The sequence below is a fragment of the Haematobia irritans genome, chromosome 2 (assembly GCF_050003625.1).
Source record: "Haematobia irritans isolate KBUSLIRL chromosome 2, ASM5000362v1, whole genome shotgun sequence".
NCBI lineage: Eukaryota > Metazoa > Arthropoda > Insecta > Diptera > Muscidae > Haematobia > Haematobia irritans.
This window is the reverse complement of record NC_134398.1, coordinates 119,941,306-119,955,665: the sequence shown is the minus strand read 5'-3', so window position 1 is coordinate 119,955,665 and position 14,360 is coordinate 119,941,306. Positions and strand designations below refer to the sequence as shown.

General features: G+C 37.0%; 2 protein-coding genes across 2 annotated transcripts; both read right to left on the bottom strand.

The window, feature by feature from the left end:
• Positions 1-8,215: 8,215 nt before the first annotated feature.
• LOC142225037 (uncharacterized) lies at positions 8,216-8,713 on the bottom strand. Its single transcript, XM_075294813.1, has one exon. The coding sequence runs from the start codon at positions 8,711-8,713 to the stop codon at positions 8,216-8,218; it is 498 nt and encodes a 165-aa protein (XP_075150928.1).
• A 149-nt stretch (positions 8,714-8,862) lies between these two features.
• Positions 8,863-13,438, bottom strand: LOC142225036 (uncharacterized). Its single transcript, XM_075294812.1, has 5 exons — positions 13,199-13,438; positions 12,472-13,089; positions 11,769-12,312; positions 9,347-11,707; positions 8,863-8,942 (listed from the first exon to the last, which is right to left on the bottom strand). Exons 1-5 carry the CDS (start codon positions 13,436-13,438, stop codon positions 8,863-8,865), a joined length of 3,843 nt encoding a protein of 1,280 aa, XP_075150927.1.
• Positions 13,439-14,360: the final 922 nt, after the last annotated feature.

Genomic DNA, 14,360 nt, shown 5'->3' with positions numbered 1-14,360 from the left:
TCGTCCGAAAACTACAAGAGTTTTGGAGAGAATACACACTGATGTATGTGGCCCACTCGATCCTCAAACTTGGGATGGTAATAAATATTTCGTAAGTTTTATTGACGATTATAGCCATTTTGCACACATATATTTGATAAAGAAGAAATCAGAAGTCTTTGACAAAGTTGTTGAATTTGAGTCAATGGTAAGTGCGTTTCATAATGTACCAATTGCAATGATAACAGTAGATCGCGGCACAGAATATCTTAGCAAAGATGCGAAAAATTATTTTAAAAAGAAAGGTATCCAAGTTCATCATACGGTAGCATATACTCCTCAGCAGAATGGAGTTGCTGAAAGATTTAACCGCACTTTGGTAGAAAAAGTGAGATCAATGCTGATAGAGTCAAAAGTACTGAAAGAATTATGGGGCGAGGCAGCATTAACTGCTACATATTTAATTAATCGAAGCCCGTGTTCATCTCTCTTGGAGAAGAAAACGCCTGCTGAAATTTGGTACAATAGAAAGCCCGACTTGTCAAAGATTCGTATATTTGGTTGCAAGGGCTTTACGTGGATTCCTAAACAAAATAGAAAGAAATTGGATGCCAAATCTAAAGAAATGGTTATGATTGGATACGCTTGTAATGGCTACAGGATGTGGAATCAGAAAGGAAGAAAAGTTGAAATTGCACGAGATGTTCGCTTTGATGAAAAACAATTTCCGTTCCGTTCCGAAAATGATGAAAATCACGAAATTCCGAATATGTCCATAATTTATGAGACAAACGAGCAAGAGGGGGAAACAGAAGATTGTGTCGTTTCCGAAGAAAGAGAATTGCAATCATCCCATTTAACCCCAGATGGACAATTGTCGGATACATTAGTTGATAATGCTACGAGTGGTGATGAATCAAATTATGAATCTCCGGAAGTAATTCAGAAATTTCAACCAAGGCGAAGTGAAAGATTAAAGAATAAAACCTTGGAGTTGACGAAAGGTGATGCACATTTAGCCACTTCTTCAAAGATAAACGATAAAAACAAGCTGCAACCATGTGTCAGTTACAATTAGAGACGTTTTGTACGTAAAAGAACTCCGTGATAATTTATTATCGGTGCCAAAATTGACTGAAAATGGAATCACTTTAGAATTCTCTAAAAATGCAGCGCTACTTAAAAAGAATGGTAAAGTCATCATGGAAGCTTTCAAAAATGGTAACCTTTATGAATTGAAAATGAAAATAGCCAACAAAGCAAATGCATTTACGAGTTCATCTGATGAAAGCAAATTGTGGCATTCAAGAATGGGACATCCTAGTGATAAGTGCTTACAAGATTTGGTGCGATACAATATGGTAGATGGAATTGGAAAAGTGTCTTCAATTGGCATGTGTGACGCGTGTGTCCAAGGTAAACATTGTCGCAATCCTTTTAATGGAAATCGTCCGAAAACTACAAGAGTTTTGGAGAGAATACACACTGATGTATGTGGCCCACTCGATCCTCAAACTTGGGATGGTAATAAATATTTCGTAAGTTTTATTGACGATTATAGCCATGTTGCACACATATATTTGATAAAGAAGAAATCAGAAGTCTTTGACAAAGTTGTTGAATTTGAGTCAATGGTAAGTGCGTTTCATAATGTACCAATTGCAATGATAACAGTAGATCGCGGCACAGAATATCTTAGCAAAGATGCGAAAAATTATTTTAAAAAGAAAGGTATCCAAGTTCATCATACGGTAGCATATACTCCTCAGCAGAATGGAGTTGCTGAAAGATTTAACCGCACTTTGGTAGAAAAAGTGAGATCAATGCTGATAGAGTCAAAAGTACCGAAAGAATTATGGGGCGAGGCAGCATTAACTGCTACATATTTAATTAATCGAAGCCCGTGTTCATCTCTCTTGGAGAAGAAAACGCCTGCTGAAATTTGGTACAATAGAAAGCCCGACTTGTCAAAGATTCGTATATTTGGTTGCAAGGGCTTTACGTGGATTCCTAAACAAAATAGAAAGAAATTGGATGCCAAATCTAAAGAAATGGTTATGATTGGATACGCTTGTAATGGCTACAGGATGTGGAATCAGAAAGGAAGAAAAGTTGAAATTGCACGAGATGTTCGCTTTGATGAAAAACAATTTCCGTTCCGTTCCGAAAATGATGAAAATCACGAAATTCCGAATATGTCCATAATTTATGAGACAAACGAGCAAGAGGGGGAAACAGAAGATTGTGTCGTTTCCGAAGAAAGAGAATTGCAATCATCCCATTTAACCCCAGATGGACAATTGTCGGATACATTAGTTGATAATGCTACGAGTGGTGATGAATCAAATTATGAATCTCCGGAAGTAATTCAGAAATTTCAACCAAGGCGAAGTGAAAGATTAAAGAATAAAACCTTGGAGTTGACGAAAGGTGATGCACATTTAGCCACTTCTTCAAATGCCCTTGAACCAAGAACATATTCTGATTTAGAAGTACATCCTGAGAAAGATAAATGGTTGAAAGCTGTTAAGGACGAATAATAAATATTTCGTAAGTTTTATTGACGATTATAGCCATTTTGCACACATATATTTGATAAAGAAGAAATCAGAAGTCTTTGACAAAGTTGTTGAATTTGAGTCAATGGTAAGTGCGTTTCATAATGTACCAATTGCAATGATAACAGTAGATCGCGGCACAGAATATCTTAGCAAAGATGCGAAAAATTATTTTAAAAAGAAAGGTATCCAAGTTCATCATACGGTAGCATATACTCCTCAGCAGAATGGAGTTGCTGAAAGATTTAACCGCACTTTGGTAGAAAAAGTGAGATCAATGCTGATAGAGTCAAAAGTACCGAAAGAATTATGGGGCGAGGCAGCATTAACTGCTACATATTTAATTAATCGAAGCCCGTGTTCATCTCTCTTGGAGAAGAAAACGCCTGCTGAAATTTGATACAATAGAAAGCCCGACTTGTCAAAGATTCGTATATTTGGTTGCAAGGGCTTTACGTGGATTCCTAAACAAAATAGAAAGAAATTGGATGCCAAATCTAAAGAAATGGTTATGATTGGATACGCTTGTAATGGCTACAGGATGTGGAATCAGAAAGGAAGAAAAGTTGAAATTGCACGAGATGTTCGCTTTGATGAAAAACAATTTCCGTTCCGTTCCGAAAATGATGAAAATCACGAAATTCCGAATATGTCCATAATTTATGAGACAAACGAGCAAGAGGGGGAAACAGAAGATTGTGTCGTTTCCGAAGAAAGAGAATTGCAATCATCCCATTTAACCCCAGATGGACAATTGTCGGATACATTAGTTGATAATGCTACGAGTGGTGATGAATCAAATTATGAATCTCCGGAAGTAATTCAGAAATTTCAACCAAGGCGAAGTGAAAGATTAAAGAATAAAACCTTGGAGTTGACGAAAGGTGATGCACATTTAGCCACTTCTTCAAATGCCCTTGAACCAAGAACATATTCTGATTTAGAAGTACATCCTGAGAAAGATAAATGGTTGAAAGCTGTTAAGGACGAACTGGATGCAATGAAAGAAAACTCAGTATGGGAATTAGTTCCTCGGACAAGTGATCAGAAAATATTGAAATCAAAATGGGTGTTCAAAGTAAAAGAAGATGAAAATGGAAACGTTGATCGTTACAAAGCTCGATTAGTAGCCAAAGGTTTCCTACAGAACTACGGTATAGACTATGAGGAGACATATTCTCCAGTTGCGAAGCTAAGTACCATACGAATTGTACTAGCAACGAGTACGAAAAAGCGATTATATCTCCACCAACTTGATGTCAAAGCTGCATTTCTTTACGGAGACTTAAACGAATCTATTTTTATGGAAATTCCAGAAGGACTTATTGCTCCTCGTGACCATGTCTGTAAACTACGAAAGTCACTCTACGGTCTGAAACAAAGCCCAAGATGTTGGAACCAGATATTCAATGACTTCTTATTGAATCTTGGATTCAAAAGGTCTATGTATGACTCTTGTCTTTATACAAAATTCGGGAAAGACTCAATTTTATATTTACTTATTTATGTCGACGACGTTTTAATTGCTGGAAATAATTTGAGTATGATAGAAGATTTAAAAAGAAATCTTGGTACTGTTTTTAAAATGTCGGATTGTGGTCCATTAAAATATTACTTGGGAATAAAAATTGAATATGACCGTTTGAATGGAACCATGAAATTAAGCCAAAAAACACACATTGATAGAATTTTAGAAAAATTTTCTATGAAAGAATGTAACACAACCAAAACACCAATGGAAAAAGGTTTATGTCTTCCTCAAGATACAATTGATGTTACAGAAAAACCATATAGAGAACTTTTAGGAAGTTTGATGTACCTGATGTTAAGTGTTCGACCGGATATTTGTTACCAAATTGGATACTTAGCTAGATTTCAAAACAAGCCCGGCGACGTTCATTGGACAGCGCTAAAAAGAGTAGTTCGCTACATAAAAGGGACAAAAGACTACGAATTAATGTTTAAAGATAATTTAAATGATGAAGAACTAATTGGTTTTGCCGACGCCGATTGGGCATCTGATAATACCGACCGGAAATCAGTAAGCGGTTTTATTTTTAAGGTCTTCGGTTGCCCCGTATCTTGGTGCAGCAAGAAACAAACTATCGTGGCAACATCATCAAGTGAGGCTGAGTACGTAGCCCTTAGTTATGCTGTTTCGGAGGCAATTTGGATAAGGGGAGTCCTAATAGATCTTAAAGTTCTAACTGAAATGAAACCAACCGAAATCTACGAAGATAATCGTGGATGTATTGGTATTGCTCGAAATTCTGAAAGCAAAAGGTCAAAACACATCGATGTCAAATTCCACTTCATTCGTGACTACGTATCAAAGGGACTTATTAAAATTGAACAAATATCAACGGAACTTCAATTAGCTGATATTTTTACTAAGGCTCTCGATGCCTCGAAGTTTACTCAATTTCGTAGTGAACTTCAATTAGAGAAGATGTGATTGAGAGGGGGTGTTAAAACACTAATTTACACTTTGTAACTTTTTGATATTATATTGTTTTTTTTACTTCAATCACATATGCTTTGAATTCTTAAATGTATACCAAAAATTGTATTTTGTTTTCTTTGTCTTAAAAATTCTTCCTTCGAGTACATACGCATATTTAATTGTCAAATAAATTTTTAAATAAAAATAATTTCTGCGTTAATATTATAAAAGAAATCTTCACTCAAATAAATTTTTATTCACACCATCTCTGGATATACGTACACTGAAAAAAACATGCCAGTTTCCAAAGATTTTATCTTTACACTAATGATTTTGGTATTGATTCCGAACCAAAGAAGTGAAAAATTTATGTAAGGATACTTACGACACAATTATCTTTTAAATTTGAGTTTTTCGTGTTTGATCTTTTAATGCACAATTCTCTTTTAAATTTGGGTTTTGTGTACTTGCTTCTAGGAAGCAAATTTTAATTTTTCGCTTTCTCAGCTTTTTTTTTTTTCATATGCTATCAAAGACCTTTAAAAACGAGTTAACGGCAACTTTATTTTCCAAATTAAGACTCGACTTCCAGTAGAAATTATGCTATGTTAAAAAACTTCTTTAAAATAAAGTTTTGAAAAACATGTCCTATATTTGAACGATTTTTTACTTTGTAGTCAAGATGCAAAAAGACAACAAATTTAAAGACAATTTCATTAAATTTAAAAAATTTTTCTGAATTATTAAAGTCAAGTTGACCTTAGCCTATAAATTTTTTCTTTCATGTTAATATACCCATTTTTAAGTCAAATCACTTAATTATAAGGACAATACGACTTCATTGAAAAGTTTATCGACTTTGGACAAGGAAAAAATCTTTATATTAGAGAAATGCGTCTTCTATGCTAAGCAAAATTTGTATTCGTATTTTAAAGACATGAAATCTTTGACCTCACGACAATATTTTTTTCAGTGTACAAAAATAAGATAACCTGTATAGGAAAATTAAGTCAAATTAAATTCTAACTTAAAAGGTTTTAGAGAAAATATTCAGTTCATAGTCAACCTTGCTTCAAAATCATTATTTTTACACCCTTTCCCAGAAAAAAATTTGAAAGTTCTATAAAGGCACAACTTTAAAAGCGCTTCCAAAAACGTCCTCCCAAAGATGTTCTTTAACTCATAGGAAGTTCTTTTAAAACAATTTTTTATAATTCGCATTTTTCATATTTTTAATGGGCTATTTTAACTTGTTTTGTTTTAAATAGATTAAAAACAGGGTAATATATGGTACAAGTTATTAAACTTTCGTCGAAAAAAAATGTTAAATTCATTCAAATTGAGAACTTTGAAAATATTTGAGCCAAACATTTCAGACAAGCGTTACATTTTTGTAATTCACATCCAACACACTTAATTGGGATCACAGAAGTGATGCAAATTCATATAACGGCTGTTGAAATGTTCGGGATCCAAAAAAAAAAAAAAATTTTTAGTACTTTTTTGGCGACGCTTTTTTTGCTGGGTTCTTTTATGCCTTCCCGTCCAGGCCTTCTTTGGAAGGCGTAATTTTTGTACCTAGTTTGAAGGCATTATATAAGCCATACGAGCGTAGGCCTGATAACATGCCTTCTATCTCTAGAAGGCATACGAATAGAAGCGAGAGGCAAGGCCTTAATCTCCAATCTAATCCTGTTATTTTGAAGTGAACACGTAGTGCAGCGCCCAGCCTTATAGCTACCCCAACAGAGCTTCCAACTACGATTCCACGTCGCTCCCATTTCCCGCTGGGAATTTTCTTTTTTTGATTTTACTATTATTGGGCTATAATGACTTCATTCTTTTGCAATTTTTTAACATATCGATAGAATTGATCATTTGTGTCCAATATTTGTTAGTTAATGTCTGTTTATTTGGAGGACTGTATATATTTATTTCTTTTTCTCCAATTTTTCACTGGTAGTGCAGATCCCAATTTAAGAAAGAATTGATAGATGTGGTTATATGGACTTGAGTTATCTTTACCTGAGCGAAATGAATTTGTCTGGATTGACTTATACCAAAATGAAACAATCAAGCGACGATTTGTATTAGGCAGGAAAATTCAAGTTTATTGGTTCGTAACTCCAAACGAAATGAACGAGACAAACTTCTATAGCTATAGCAGTACAAATCATTTGTGAAGTTGATTGATAACTTATTATAATCGATAAGTTCAGGAATGCTAACTATAATGTCGGTGCGATACTTAACCCATTGCGGACATGGACATTACCGCCCTCTGTTGCAGTATTGCAATATAATAAGGTATTTTCGTTACTAAATCTAAATGCAAAATTTCATATTTCTTATTTTAAGGTATATGGATATAAGTTTAGCATATTCATAATTCAAGATATAGGTGATATTAAATTAAATCGTGTAAATTTAATATTCAAGAGCATATACATCTGACCCCAAAACGATGGCAAAGGGGCCTGATTTGTAGAACTGCGGGTCAGCTAGAATTATATTTGGCAGCTTTTGAAGTATAGTTGCATCGATGGTCCTTTGGGGTGTATTGATTAATATGCGATTATTTACTTGCATTGTAGTCTCTAAAGATATATGTGGTGGTTGTCGAGAGCACAAGGTGACATTACATATAATCTCTTTACCTAAGAGAGTTGTTGCTAGTCCCAGTTCGGCGACAAGATGCTTAGATATTTTACTGGTAGAGGCGCATACATCCAGCATTACCCGTACATGATGACGCTTTTGTCCAATCTTAACCAAAACGACTGCGGTAGGAAACAGATTTGTTGTGCTTGGTGACGTTATGGATGTGATCGTAAAACTAGTAGTTGCTGGTGTTGTTCGTCGTTGAGCCAAATTTAAAAGGGGTTTCTTTTCGTGTGTTAGCTGTGGCCCAGTAGTCCTTTTTTCAGGGGCTTTAGATATGTGTAGAAGAGAGTGATGGTTACCGCCACACGAAAAGCAACCCTTTTTCGAAAAACATGAACCAGCGGAATGTTGGTGGGCTAAGCAGTTTGGACAGTAACCGTGGAGTATGACTAGTCTGAGTCTCTCTTCAGGATTTGTTCTCAAGAACTTCGTGCATTGGCGTAGACCATGGTATTTCATGCAAACCTTGCAGGAATAAGAATTTTTGGAGTTGTAGCCTTTGGAAATGCGTTTTTGAATGGACGACATGCTAAGGAATATATGGAAATAAGGTTAGATCGATTGACACTATTTAACATGGAGGAAGTAAAACAATTTTTACTGTTGGCCGCGTTATAGTACCCTTCTGGGTGAGGATATCTACCATTCGAACCAAGTTATCCTTCCCGTAATAAAGTTTGGAAATACGCCCTAACCTCCATTCATTTGGAGGTAGATTTTCATCTCTGACCACAACCATGGATCCTATTTTGACATTAGGCTGAGGACTCTTCCACTTATTGCGCTTGTGGAGCTCCTTTAAATATTCGTGTTTCCATCGGGCCGAGAATTGCTGGGAAAGAGCCTTTACTCGACGCCATCGATTAAATATGGATAGCCTAGTTTCGGATTCTATAGGCTCAGCCGGACAAAGAATAGGACCCCCAATTAGAAAATGGCCTGGAGTTAGTGCGAGTAACTCTTCAGGATTTTCGGACATTGGGGATATTGGCCTTGAGTTTAAGCATGCTTCGATACGTGAAAGTATGGTGGAAAATTCTTCAAAGGTAAATTTATGAGAGCCCGCCATTTTTTGGAAATGAGTTTTAAAACTTTTGACGCTAGCTTCCCATAAACCTCCCATATGTGGAGCGCCTGGCGGGATGAAGTTCCACTTAATATTCTGATGAGAGAAACTTGATAATAGGCCTTCACGAGAAGTATGAATGAAATCTTTCGTTAATGTTTTTGACGCACCAACGAAAGTTTTTCCGTTGTCGGAGTAAAGAGTATTTGGACATCCTCTTCGAGATATGAATCTGTGGAAACATGCAAGAAATGCAGGAGCGGAAAGCGAACTTGTTAACTCAAGATGAATTGCACGGGTTGCGAAACATATGAAGACGCACACATAACCTTTGGTTATAGTACAAGATCGTGCAGCGTAATTCTTAATCTCGAACGGCCCTGCGAAGTCAAGGCCTGTATGCGTGAACGGCCTGGAAAGTGTTGTTCTCTCTGGAGGAAGAGAACCCATTAGTTGGATTTGTAATTTGTGCCTTGAAATGACACATACTTTACAATTGTGGATAGCGGATTTAATCAAGTTTTTGGCCCTCGGAAATTGCCCAAAATTGCAACCGTAGCATTCTTAGCATTAAGCTGTTCCCACCATGTAACGTAATGTCATGAATGAATTTTACTAGCAACCTGGAAAGCGTACATTTGTATGGCAATATAAGGGGGAAGCGCTCGTCATACGTTAAATTATTGGAAGTGTCAATACGGCTGTGAATTCTCAGTAATTTATCTTTATCCAAAAAAGGATTTAGATTTGAAAGTGAGCTAGATTTTTGAAGTTCTTTTTTGTTCGATAGCTGCTTGTACTCCAATGGGAAATGTTGTTTCTGGGCAAGTAGTATAAGACGATTCCTCACATTTGAAATTTCGGAGCTTGATATTGTTATGGAATCGAATCGTGTCATCTTTTTACATATGAAAGTAAAACGGAATACATAGGACAGAACCCGTAGGGCTCTTCCTAAAGAGGAGAACCTATTCAAAGGGTCTTCAAAATTATGAGAATTTGAGCAATGCACTTGAATTGTTTTAGGCTCAAGGAGGCTTTCATCTACTAAATTGGGATTCGAAAGTGGCCAGAAACTTGGAGCTAATTTTAGCCAAGGTGGACCATACAACCAAAGGTTATTACTGGAAAATTCTTTAGGGTAGGCTCCACGGGAACCAATGTCTGCAGGGTTGTCTTTGGACTCTACATGGTACCAATGCTCTTTACCTACAATCTCGGAAATTTTTGAAACCCGATTTGCCACAAATGTCTTCCTGTGGTAAGATGGCTGGCTTAGCCAAGCTAGCACAATTGTGGAATCGGTCCAACAGTAAATCTCGTAGGACTGAATAGGCAATGCATTCTGTATAGAATCCATGGTTTCGGAAAGAAGCAATGCGCCACATAATTCGAGACGAGGAATTGATATCGTCTTCAATGGAGAAACTTTGGACTTTGCGGTTAGAAGATGAGTGGTAACGGATCCTATTGGTGTCGAAATACGAATATAAATGGCCGCGGCATATGCCCTTTCGGACGCATCGCAGAATCCATGTAGTTGTACGTCACAACCTGGCGTAAAATTTAACCACCTAGCAATCCTCATCTCTCCGATTTGGGAATAATTTTCTACGAACAGATTCCATGATCTGAGATCTTCAGGACACAGCTGTTCGTCCCATCCAATTTTTGACACCCATATATCCCTCATCAGTAGCTTGGCAAGAACAATATATGGACAAAGCCAGCCCGCCGGATCGAAAAGTTTCGAAATTTCGGAGAGAACTTGTCTCTTTGTCGGATTCGTAGAATTGTTTAAGGTCTTTGCAGAAAAGTAGAAACAGTCCGAACGGGCGTTCCATCTAACCCCCAATGTTTTTGCCATGCTACTGTCTTCAAACTCCAGAAATTCTTCATTTAATAAATATTCTTTGGGAATGGATGCAAGAAATTCCTTTGAGTTAGAAGTCCATTTCCGTAGCGAAAATCCAGCGGACTTTAATGCCGAAACTAGTTGGCTCTTCATACGAATGGAAGAATGTACGTCATGGCTACCAGCCAAAACGTCATCCACATACATGCACGACTGTAGAACGTCACTAGCCAATGGATGAGTGTCCATAACGTCCACGGCTAGCTGCTGAATAACCCGCATCGCTAAGTAAGGTGCACAGTTGACACCAAATGTTACGGTCTGTAACTCATATTCCGAAAGTTCCTCAAGCGGAGAATTGCGATAAATAATTCGCTGGAATGGGGTATGCTCGGAATCAACCAGAATTTGGCGGTACATCTTTTCGATGTCGCCATTGAACACAATTTTGTGAAATCGCCAATTGAGGAGCAAATTATTTAAGTCTTTCTGGAGGGATGGACCACAGTGAAGTGTGTCGTCCAAGCTAATTCCATTGGATGTGGACGACGAGGCATTAAACACTACTCGAACTTTAGTAGTGCTACTTTCCGGACGGACAACGGCGTGGTGTGGCATATAATACGAATTTTCGTAGTTAGGATATTGTATGGAAGAGATACCTTTCATATGACCCAGGTCAATGTACTCTTTAAGAACCTTGGAGTATTGTTCATTAAGATCGACATTTTTTAAAATGCGGTTCTCATTTCTAAGGAATTGAGCAACTGCAATACCTCTCGATTGGCCCAGTTTTATGGCCTTTCGAAAGTTTTCTTTGAAAGGAAGCGTTACCACGTATCTTCCGAATAAGTCCCGCTTAGTTGTCTTTTGGAAGTTCTCTTCACAAAATTGTTCATCCGGAGATAATTGCTTCTTCCTTGGGAGATCTTCCATCTCCCAAAATTTGGATATCTGTTTGTCTAAAGCAATATCATTGTGAAGGCAAACAGTCGTATGAAATGACACAACAGATGTTTTTGAAATTGGCCCAGTGAGTATCCATCCAAAGATGGTCTCCTGCGCCATAAGGGATCCACAGACCTCTGTCATAACTCCCTGAAGCATCAACGTCGGAATAATATCTGAACCAAATAATATATCTATATGGGTTGTAGAAATTCGGATCAGCAAGTACGATGTTCGGAAGATTCTCAAACAAACTCGAATTCGCTGTAAATGCTGGCAACGAAGAAGTGAGTTTAGGTATAACAATAGTGGTAGCATGTATTAAAGTATGAGGCTGAATAGGAGAAGAAATTTTTAAAGCGCATGATTTATACGACCAAGCCGAGACAGATCCATTCAGTCCGGATATCTCAGTTGTAATAGCATTACTTTCCAATTTTAATAAATTAAAAAAGCTTTGGGAAATGAATGACGCTTCTGAACCATTATCGAACAGCGCCCTAGCTTTAAATACATCGCCATGGTGAATAACGTCGACAATGGCTGTGCCCAGAAGAACCATTTTAGTGCCTGTAGCAGCACAGGATTGAACTGCATTGGTAGTAGATTCCGTATTACTAAGAGAGTTCTCAGATTCGGGGGCATAATTCGGGTCACCTTCGGATATTTCGGAAACGGTCCTAGAAATGGGTGCGGTCTGCTCATGTGTACTTGAATTATTCCTATGAAGATAGGTATTATGTCTCTGGCCACAATGGACACAATTGTAAGTGCTCTTGCAGTCTTTAGATATATGGCTCTTTGAAAAACAATTCAAACAAAGTTTGAGCCGTTTAATGCATGAAAGACGGTCATTGTAACTCATGGATACAAATTTAGGGCACAACCGAATAGTGTGTTTTTCTGTCGGACAAAGTTTACAAGAGGGTATTGCCGTGGTATTCTGATATGTATTTACCCTTTTCTGGATGGACGATTTGGCAGAAACCTTGTTCCCAGTAAAAACTTTGACGGAAGCAGATGCAGTAGAAAGATCGCATACGGTTTCCAGAGTTTGGAATCTTGTGGTGAGAAAACAATCAAGCTCACCCCATGGTGGACATTCAGTTTTGGATTTAACGGATTGTTCCCATAGAGTAAGCGTAACTTCTGGAAGTTTGGTACAGCAAATATACACAAAAATAGGGTCCCATGTCCTTACATCAACTTGATACAGTTTGAGAGATGAAATAACGCCATTTACAGTGCTTTGGAGAAGTTTGATGGAGTCAGTCGTCTCCGTAGAAATATTTTCCAAGTTTAATAGAATTTTAAGCTGTGAATTTATCAGTAGGCGTTTATTCTCAAAACGGGTTTTGAGCCCATTCCAGGCCACATCGAATCCATCATTTGTCAATGGAGCCTTTCGAACTATATCCCGTGCTTCGCCTCTGGTCTTATTATTTAAATGAAACAGCTTTTCCACTAATGATAACCTGGAGTTATTTATGTAGATGGCCGTGAAGAGGTCACGGAATGTGGGCCAAGATGAATAGTCCCCGTGAAAGACCTCGGTATCGCAGGGGGGTAAATTCACCTGAGAAGTATATGGGTGATCGTGTGAGGTCCGAGAACGAGAAAAAGAAGAGCTTTTGTTTTCAATTGACTCTTAACCTGGCCACACAATCCACATACGTACTATATACTGTTTGATATCGTGCCTGTATTGTCTCAATATCTTGTTTAGTTTCCTCACCAGTATGGGAGGAAAGCTCATTCAGGCTTTCATCGTATGATGGCTTTACCCGCTGCCAGATCTCTCGGATTTCCTCTCTATGGACTTCCAGAGAATGGACCGAGGAGTTGGCGAGAATATCATCGGTTATACCAGCATTAAAAATTATTAAGCTATCGGAGATACGCGTGAAATTAAGTAAAGCAGTCATATTGACGGTACATAAAGTTAAAACTTCTGATAAAACGATAACAGTAAATACCAATTTGAAGAAGGGTGCACCCCACTATCCTAATTGACTTCAGAAAAGATTTGTCCAGTATTGGATTTTATGTTGAAAAATATAAAGTTTGTGGTGTACTTACTTTGGACAATACTCGGATATTCGTAGGAAATCAATGATGATTAAGTGCACCAAAAAACTTTATTAAACCACTTTCGACGAAAGAAACTTTTACCACAAAGTGTTTCCGAAGACTTGAGGGAATCCAAAATATTATGCACTGGTTGCGAAATAAAGTTATGTAAATCCAATAAAATTGGTAAAATGGTAATTATTTGAGTGGGAAAATTAATCGAGACACTAACCTTCCTTTTTTCTCTTTTTCGTTTTTTTTTTTATTTATTTAAGTTTCTTTTTGTATTGTGAACTAGATTGTTCGGAACAACCTAATAACAAAGAGCAATCGATCTTATATTCTCTCCACTTCTCTCTACTTTGGTTTCTCTTTTTTCTTGGATAGTCTCTACTAAACAAATAGAGACCGTTTGCTTGTAACTTACTGGAGAAATTGATGATTAAAAATGTCAGAAATAATTGAAAACACGCATTGTGTGTTATAGATTTAATGATATTTCTAAAACTATTTGGATATACTATTCTGGACACTACTATTGCTTGGAAATTGGTGTTAATCGGTTCTTCTTTAAATTTGTTTATGCACCAGCTTTCTTTTTTTTTGGTTTTTTTTTTTTTTGATTAAACGAAATTTACTTGTGATTTATTTCCGTGTCACTGTTGTGGATCATAGTGTAGATTTTTCACGTTTTAGAAACCTTTATTGCAGGACAATATTTCTCGATTATGTTAAAATATGATGAAACACGTTTTAGGTTGTGAGACATTAAGTGGT